The sequence below is a fragment of the Paramisgurnus dabryanus genome, chromosome 23, assembly GCF_030506205.2.
Source record: "Paramisgurnus dabryanus chromosome 23, PD_genome_1.1, whole genome shotgun sequence".
Classification (NCBI taxonomy): domain Eukaryota; kingdom Metazoa; phylum Chordata; class Actinopteri; order Cypriniformes; family Cobitidae; genus Paramisgurnus; species Paramisgurnus dabryanus.
The window spans coordinates 8962608-8971095 of NC_133359.1; the positions used below are offsets into that span (position 1 = coordinate 8962608).

An 8488-nucleotide genomic window follows, 5' to 3' on the forward strand; every position below is an offset into this window, starting at 1 on the left:
CACTGAGACAGCGGCAAATTTCAGAAGGACTTGCTGAGATGAAGCTGCCCTCGCTGCTGACCACCCGCTGATTCCCTGGAACTCACCTATATCCAAATAGAAATTTTAATATAGGCACTATCTTTACTAACTGACCACATATTTGAAGTTTATTCATCTATATTCTTGACTAAACAGCTCTTAAAACTGCATTTAATGTTTCGAATACTGTGCAAGTTTTAAGATTCATTGCTGTTGACGCGAAATGCATTCTGGGAAACTTTGCTGTCATAAGTCCGCACAAGTCACCTCTGGATGCATCCTCAATAAAATGGGCGGATCAAGTACACATCTGGGGATGTTATGTGAACTTGGCTTGATGCGAACTTGAATTGGGAATAGTACATGGGTTGTGACTGATGACGTTTCACAAGTCAACAAGAACGCATATTGAGCAGCCAAGGTAAAACTAAAGAAACTGAATCACACATTAGGACGTGCTGAGACTACTACATACAGTTTTGTATTCAGGGGCAAGTACTCACAAAGTACATTGGTTTGAATGAGATATTTTGTCGTTTCGTGCACCATCATTCATCAAATCGATCTTTTGTGCACTTTGTAGACTGCTAAAAATGGAAAAACAAGACAACGCATTTTGTGCTACTAAAAATATAAAGTATACATTTTATTTGTTTAAAGTCTGAGTGCTCTGATAATAGTTTGGTGCTTTGGAAATGATCCGCTTTGAGTTATCGATTATGTCTTTCGTCCTGGACGGCTGCTTCTTCGCTGTGGCTTTGCTACAACAGAATCCAGAAAAAGACTGAATGAACATTTAAACGCACTACCTCAGTATTGAAAAGTCAAGGACAAATCAATACCTTTTGTGGTGCTTTTCCGGCAGGTGACCGATTTAGTTTTTGCTTTAGTTGTAGTTCCTTGCTTCTTAGTTTGGCCTTTGTCCTGGTTAGTTCCACTTCTAAGACGACCTTTAAAAGGAAAGCAAGTAAAATCAGGATCTGCATGTGAATATCACAGTGACTGTACAGTACATTGAAAATCAGATTCTGACCTGTTGTGCTCTTTCTGACTGGCCTTTTGTTTTCTTCTGCATTGATCTTTTCGCCACATTTCTGACTTTTTGAGCCACGCTGTGATGTGGATGTTTTAGTTTCCTTTTTTATATTCTTCCTCTCCTTTTGTTTAACCGACTTTACGCTCACAGCATCGTCAGTGCGTTTCTTCTTAGCCTTCTAGTGTGACGATGATGCATGATCTCATTAATAAACATGAAAGTGATTTCAAGAATCATGAATCATTTAGACAAAGGCCCTCTTACCTTTGAAACTGTGTAGTCCCGTTCTCGTTTCTGTATTTTACTCTTTCCTGCATTGGGAGATTTGAAATGTAATAGGAAAATATTTCTAGTTATTCCTGTGGGTTTACAATTAGCTGCAGGTGTTTTATTGCAAAATGATCCACAATTTTACCTTTGGGGGCCATAGGACCGGGGTCACCCTAAAGTAAAGTAAAACTTATATTAAATCTTATACTGTATATCATAGCTTTTAGTGCAAACGTGGAGAATTTAGATGTATATTGTAGCTTTATGTTATATATACTTTAAACCACATTGTTCGTCCGTTGCGGTCTCTTATAGATTTCATCCCATTCACGCCGTAACACTGCATCCAGGTTATAAGGGGGGAATAATCCGAGGTTTGGGGGTCATAACCTTTTCCACCTACAAAAGAAAGATGCAATGTAAATACATACAGAATATGTTGATCTTAAACCATGATACTATGGCATTGTTCATAAAGTCGGCAAATATCTATCTCAAGGTTCCCACGGGTCCTTGAAATCCTAGAAAGTTTGTGAATCTATGGAAAAAATTCAAGGACCTGGGAAGTTTTTGAAAATATACATACATAGATACAGGGCATTGAAAGTGCTTGAATATATTTTATGCAAGAAGTTTTCTGGAAAAAAATCCATATTATTCCCTGTGTAGTGTTAGGATAATATCATAAATATTTTAGACTTTTTAAGCACACGTACTAAACTGTTCGCTTTAAATGCTTATATCTTCTGTATGCGAATGTTTATTCATACCAAAATGCTTTTTTGCATAGTTGTGTTTGACACATGAAAACGTCTTGGGTTACGTATGTAACTGTTGTTCCCTGAGAAGGGAACGAGACGCTGCGTCTCCCTTGCCATACTTCATACGTCCCTGTAACGCCGTCTTTGGCAATATTTTAGATAGCGATATACTTCCTGGCTCCCGCATCACCCTGGTTTTGTCGTTAAGCCTTACCATTGGTTGAATTTCATATACACATTCAGACACACTTACCCCTGGAGGCATCCCCAAAGTGTCACCGCAGTGACGCAGCGCGAGTTCCCTCGAAAGGGAACTGTAACAATGTATCTTTAAAGGTAACACAATGTAACTTTGTTCTCACTTGACACAAATGTGTCCCCACATTTAGTCCTTGAATTTGAGGGTATTGGACCTGGAAAGTCCTTGAAAGGTCCTTGAATTTGAAGTTAACTAAGGTGTGGGAACCCTGCCTTTCTGCAGTATCTAAAACTCAAATCTATTTAGTCGGCATGAAATCGGATTTTAAAATCTGATTTTTGGAAATGCATTTCCTTCTAAGTAGACAAATCAGATTTCACAATTGGATATTTTTCTCTACAGAGGACGTACAACATATATATATATATATATATATATATATATATATATAGCAAATGTTAATGGTAAAGTGACTGAAAAACCAAATCAGAATAAGGTGCAGTGTTATGAATGGCACCAACCCAATTTCACCACTTCTAAAGGAACAGTGTGACAAAGATAAAGAAGATCTGGGCTCTCAGCCTTCATTCCCATCTCAGCTACATCCGCAGTCTGAAGGAAAGACAACACAAGGCATTGATTCATGACAAATTGCGTGACTATAAATGGACTGAGATAGTGATGGACTGATAGTGTGTAGAGTGTCATAATTTAATACTTTGGTAATTGCATTTTCCATCTTGACTTTCTTTTTATCTTCAACGGTTGACTCGAGTCCCTGCAGTGCTGTCCTGGCCTTGACAAATGGGGGGATTTGTGATCTGAAAAACAAAACAATCAGCTCTATTTTCTACTTCGAAAAGATTGACGTGCCAGTAGATTAAAGATGCCGATGTTTCTGTGTGAAACCCAAATGGCTGCAAATTGCTCTCAACTGGACAATGTGCTTTTATTCTCACTGTTGAAATAAATAATTCATGACGATGGATGAGATCCTTTAAGCACGAAGTGGCAAATACTAAAAACCTTGTAAGGAGTCACCTGTACAAAATTTCAGCTCGAAGGTAGTTTCCAATTCCGTTGAAATACATCTGATTTAAGAGGGCTTCGCAGATGGGTCTGTCAAATGCCTTGTCAGACAGATTCGAAAGCACGTTTTCTCTGGAAAAAATGTAATTGTATTATTGCATAAGTACACATCAGCATTCAACAATGCAACTCTATGGGTTTGATAGTGAGTTTAATACATTTGGGGAATGCTGAATCATTCCTCACCTGAAACTTTCATATTCAAACATAATGCAGGGGCCTCTAGCCGCTTGCCAGATCCCATTTGGTTGCCAGCTGCCAAATCTGCGTGCATCCACAAAACTCAGAGCTCTGGGTGGGCTCTCATTTGTGTAGAACCGTAAATGGGCGTGTTTCGGAAGTTCATCCACCGTGGTGAAGCGAAAAGATCCAGACATTCCGAACCGGAAAACCACATCCATTGGCTGCTGGGGTTGGCCCGTCTTGCTTTTTCTCTCATGATCACTCTTGATTGGAGTGAGCGTGAGTCGGACCTCTTTACCTCTAGATTGGGCTTTGATGCGGTATGTATCACAGCTGAACGGAACCTCGGGACATTTGCTTACATCAGATTTCTCCACAGCTCCGGTAAACACAAGACCCTCACACATCCTGTTGACATACAGGCTGGCCAAATGAAGCTCAGGACCCTCAGGCATTTTTCTTTAGGAAATCAAGACCGGCTGTGAGAATTTAAGACCAAATGTAAAGATGCTGATTCTTGCAACCTACAACAATCAATAGGCCTGCATGGATTTACGCATTTGGCAGATGCTTTTATCTAGGGATGCACTGATAGGATTTTTTGGGCCGATACCGATTTAAACAGACAACTTCTGGCCGATACCGATATTAAACACTTGTATACAATACTACCTCCTCTTAATAATTTCTGCAAAACACTCGTTGCAAATGCCGATTTTTTTTTTTGTCTTTATCCGAGATGTTGAAGAAAGGCCAGACCGCAGACATTTTCCCGAAATACTCTAGACCGCATGGATCACGTGAAAGAGTAATCTCGCGTGATTTACTACATGATTGATTATTTTTTCCCTCATCGCACGTCTGACAAACTATAATTTATACAACTTATTTTGTTTTAGGAAGTATTTAATTATTTTGATAATTATTGTTAAAAATGCTGGATTACGCAACAGACATGCAACTCATTGCCTTTATGCGGTTAATTAATAAACAATCGGTATCGCCCTTTCTCGTGCTGTTGCCGATGGCTTCAAATTCATTAAAAATCGGCCGATAAATATCGGCGGCCGATACATCGGTGCATCACTTCTTTTATCCAAAGCGATAGTTATGGGAATCGAACCCATGATCTTTGCTAATGCAATGCTCTACCAGTTGTGCTATAGGCACAACATATTTTATAAATAATAATAAAAGCTTATCATTACAGTTCTGTTTGACTTTATAAAATAAATCCTATGAATAATAATAAAAAAATCTGACTGGACTGATATAAACCGGTGCACATAAGGTTTCATTCAGACGGAATCTGCTTATCAGCTTTTGCCATGTACCTGCAATGTACATCACTTGTTAACTGTTGAGACTGTAAGTTGTGTAAATATATTGCACGTGCAGGCATTTGAATAGCGCAACATCCAAGTATTACAGACTTTGAAAAACGCATAACTTGGGAGTACGCAATTTTCAAAGTGTTTTGTATTTATTACAGTATAAATGACAATTTCATATATATCTAAGCTGCAGATACATATCAGATTTTTGTTTTGTGTAAAAGCAAATCAAGTTTTTGGAAAGTCTGTTCAAGTGCTACGTAACTAAAGCCCACACGTTGCGTCGCTTAGCAACGTATGCTCGCGGAAAATGTATGTAGTTTTCTGCAGCACAATTAGTAAATGTCACCCTATAACCAACATTAAACGACTCGCGCAAACACAGCTTACCTTTGCTCCTAGCGAGTTATATCACACCGGACACACGGGCGCTGTTCACAATGTTTTTCAAGCGGATACTACACGTGCATCATGGGAGTTGTAGTTCATGCGCAGATCTGAGCCCCCCGTGTAGGGTGCATTCTGTCGCGTATACTAAATAATACAGTGTAGTTCTGTTGGTTGGTAGCCTTATTTTTCTGAGGTTTAATTACACTGAATGTATGATTTAAATTAATGTATTTTATAAAATATAGAGTTCCTCTGGCACCCCAAGTTGCGAACCACTGATGTAAAGTGAGTTGTATGTCCACATATAATAGAGCAATAAAGTGGTAGTATAGTGAAATGGTTTGTTTTATTATAAATTATGATTAGGAATCTATAATACGTAAATGATACAGTAATTATGAATCAAACTGCACTACAGTGTGTTTATATGAATGAGTACACACACAGTAAATCATATACATTCCCATTTAATACTTACTGGTCATTGTTATATTGCTAAAACACAAAAGTGATTATCTGGGTATTAAACAATACACATACAGACTGCTGATAATATATTTTATTGAAAAAATAAAGAAAAATCAAAGAAAGTTAATTAAATGATAACTAATATATGTTAAGATATAAAATATTATTATTTTGACTAGTGGCAAAATCTGTAGTGACTGATAAAAACCAAATGTGAATAAAGAATATAAATCTGTTTGATATATAAAAGCTTTTCTTTAATGACGTGTCATTTTTAATTTGACAGCACAGTTTGCAAAGCCCAGAATATAAATCTGTTTGATATATAAAAGCTTTTCTTTAATGACATCACATGTCTTTTTAATTTGACAGCAAAGAGTTTACAAAGGCCAGATTGATCAAAATAGGTCTTTATTTCCAGACCATTAGAGCTTAGAAAAGGTCGGCTGTTAATAATACCCACCATGCGTCACCATATACCGTCCGCCTGCTCAATTTGGGCAACATTTGACTAATCAAAAAGACAAAGCAGACGTCTGTACATGACGAACAGTTCTGTATATTGTAACTGAATGTTACAGCAGCACATTTACATATACAAAGTCGATTCAGTGCCCAAAAATGTAAATGCTCCAACGAAGGATGCATGCATCACTGCAGCCCATTCATAATAGCCTGTGCTTGTTTGAGCTCTGGAAAACAAACAAAATAGCAAGTTAAGCTTTTTTGACATTAAAACAGGGATGCATTGAGATAAATAATGAATGATAAGACAAATAATCATTTATCTATCATATATAATTTTACGGGATCTTTCTTACCTGTTAACAGTACTCTGAACTTGTCAGCACTGACTGAGATAACAGTGGTCTCTGTTGAGTCTGTTTCTGGGTTTTGTGACTGAAACCTGAGCTGAATTGTGGGTTCGTTGATTTCCTTTAGTTCACTGGAACTTAGGGTGTAATCTACCCTCCAGTTCACCGCTTCTAGGCGACCCACTAACACACAGAGAGCAAATGAAGAGTGCCTTTTCTGCTATTATTTACTAAAACATTTGTTTGTGTAATTCACAAAAATCTATTCAATTGTTTTGTGCACTTTTTTTTGCAGTACTTACAGCGTAAGCTGCTTTCTCTCAGTTTCTCCTGTAAAGCATTGTGCTTCTCCTCATATGATTTACACAATCCTGTGGTGTGCTCTGAAAAAGCATGAAGACAAAATGTTAGCTATTTATATAATGAGCTGGATACCAAACATATTTAAGCCTATCATTATGATATCACTTAACATTGCTGCCACATACTGTAGTCAGGACTTGCCTGGATGTAGATATGAGTATTATAAAAATACATGGATCTTCACCTTTAGGCAGACCAAGTTGCTGTAGTTCACTAGAGAGAGATTCACTGTCTACATCATGTTTTGCAGCATTGGACAGAATAAAGCTCAGGACAGCTATACTGGCTTTGATATCTCCACTTTCTGTAAAACAGTAACATACAGTATTTGTACTTGATGGAGCAGATGGACACGACACAAATGTTTTAATTTTCACTCACCAAATTTTGCATCTGACGTTAGTTTCGAAACTTTGTCATACTGAAAACAAATAATAAAATTTAGTATAGTGTCTATTCAGTAACATATATAACTTGGGTATCCAATTTTGTCTTACATCGATGCCCTCATCAAGCAGATCTTTAATGACTTGCACACAGAGAAGTTTCATCTTGACGCTAGACTGTAAAGAAACTTTATTTAAATGTCTGCTTGTTCTTATGTGGAATACATTCACTGTGAATGCATAAATAACACAATCTTGAAAATCTAAACAAAACACACTTACCACTCTTGCAAGGGTGCTAATTTCTGCAAGAACCCAGTCAGGACAGTCCAGATCTCCACAAAATCGGAACCTCTATAAAAACGTGGTAAAGAAACGATTTATTTACAATATAGACCTTCACGATTACAATGACTGACGACTAACGCTAGCTCTATCTAACACCGAGATAGACGTACTGTTTAACAAAACTAACTAGATAAAACGATCTTAAACAGGGATATAACTAGTTATTATATTATGTTACGTTGAAATAAATTGAATAAGTTAACGTACCATTGTTGTGAAAGATTGGATGAGGTTAGCTCAACAGTCCACTGCTTCCTGTGATTCGCGTACTACGGTACGGAAAGCCGTTTAGGTCAGACGACAGGAAAGGCGAAATGAACTAACTGAAGAAAAAAAATCTCCATCCATCTTTAACACATATGCTGAGTCCCAATTCGCCTACTTATACTACGAGCTAAAAGTATGTACTGTTTTTGTGAGGAAAATGTACATACTTTTGAGTGTGTAGCAAAAGAGTATGCACGTTCTGGGACGTACTTCGATGACGTCATGCAACGTGAACGAAAACGTGGTTGCCTAGTTACGCACACCAGGATTGTTAACAATATTTCATTCATTCTTATAACTTATGTCAAATATAATTTCATTTACTATTCCCATCTTTATTTCTCATCGTTTTTTTTTCACAATACATTTTACAATGTGTTCTAACAAGTTGATGAGTGAAGCAGAGCGTCATTAGAACCAAACGCAGGTCGTTTGTGAGGCGGCTGGTTCTGACGTTCATGTGCAATGTGTGTAACAAAAGCTACTTATTTTAAAGTCCAAATATTAAAAAGTTTATAGTATAACTATTGTTTAACGTATTTTATACTTACATATAAC

At 37.3% G+C, this 8488-nt stretch overlaps 2 protein-coding genes across 3 annotated transcripts; both read right to left on the reverse strand.

Annotated features, from left to right (window-relative positions):
• Positions 1-652: 652 nt before the first annotated feature.
• neil1 (nei-like DNA glycosylase 1) lies at positions 653-5385 on the reverse strand. 2 transcript variants are annotated; one of them, XM_065292066.2, is made up of 11 exons: positions 5284-5385; positions 3563-4018; positions 3329-3448; positions 3006-3108; positions 2809-2899; positions 1605-1726; positions 1473-1500; positions 1322-1368; positions 1055-1235; positions 864-971; positions 653-782 (listed from the first exon to the last, which is right to left on the reverse strand). In XM_065292066.2, exons 2-11 carry the CDS (start codon positions 4012-4014, stop codon positions 739-741), a joined length of 1296 nt encoding a protein of 431 aa, XP_065148138.1. In that variant the 5' UTR covers positions 4015-4018; positions 5284-5385; the 3' UTR covers positions 653-738. The 2 variants fall into 2 exon arrangements, with proteins under 2 accessions (XP_065148138.1, XP_065148137.1); XM_065292065.2 differs by having other exon boundaries at positions 3563-4038; positions 5284-5371.
• A 442-nt stretch (positions 5386-5827) lies between these two features.
• commd4 (COMM domain containing 4) lies at positions 5828-8183 on the reverse strand. Its single transcript, XM_065292420.2, has 8 exons — positions 7871-8183; positions 7598-7669; positions 7427-7492; positions 7311-7350; positions 7114-7233; positions 6869-6949; positions 6573-6749; positions 5828-6443 (listed from the first exon to the last, which is right to left on the reverse strand). Exons 1-8 carry the CDS (start codon positions 7871-7873, stop codon positions 6403-6405), a joined length of 600 nt encoding a protein of 199 aa, XP_065148492.1. The 5' UTR covers positions 7874-8183; the 3' UTR covers positions 5828-6402.
• Positions 8184-8488: the final 305 nt, after the last annotated feature.

What these genes read in the sequence shown, in the direction of transcription:
- neil1 (XM_065292066.2), bottom strand. Translation starts at nt 4,014, where the DNA reads ATGCCTGAGGGTCCTGAGCTTCATTTGGCCAGCCTGTATGTCAACAGG. An exon ending in CGAGCTGAAATTTTGTACAG is followed by an intron (nt 3,109 to 3,328) that starts GTGACTCCTTAC and finishes TTTGTTTTTCAG; the next exon opens with ATCACAAATCCCCCCATTTG. An exon ending in GGGACTACACAGTTTCAAAG is followed by an intron (nt 1,236 to 1,321) that starts GTAAGAGGGCCT and finishes TCGTCACACTAG; the next exon opens with AAGGCTAAGAAGAAACGCAC.
- commd4 (XM_065292420.2), bottom strand. An exon ending in GCAACTTGGTCTGCCTAAAG is followed by an intron (nt 6,950 to 7,113) that starts GTGAAGATCCAT and finishes ATGCTTTTTCAG; the next exon opens with AGCACACCACAGGATTGTGT. An exon ending in GTTCAGAGTACTGTTAACAG is followed by an intron (nt 6,444 to 6,572) that starts GTAAGAAAGATC and finishes TTTGTTTTCCAG; the next exon opens with AGCTCAAACAAGCACAGGCT.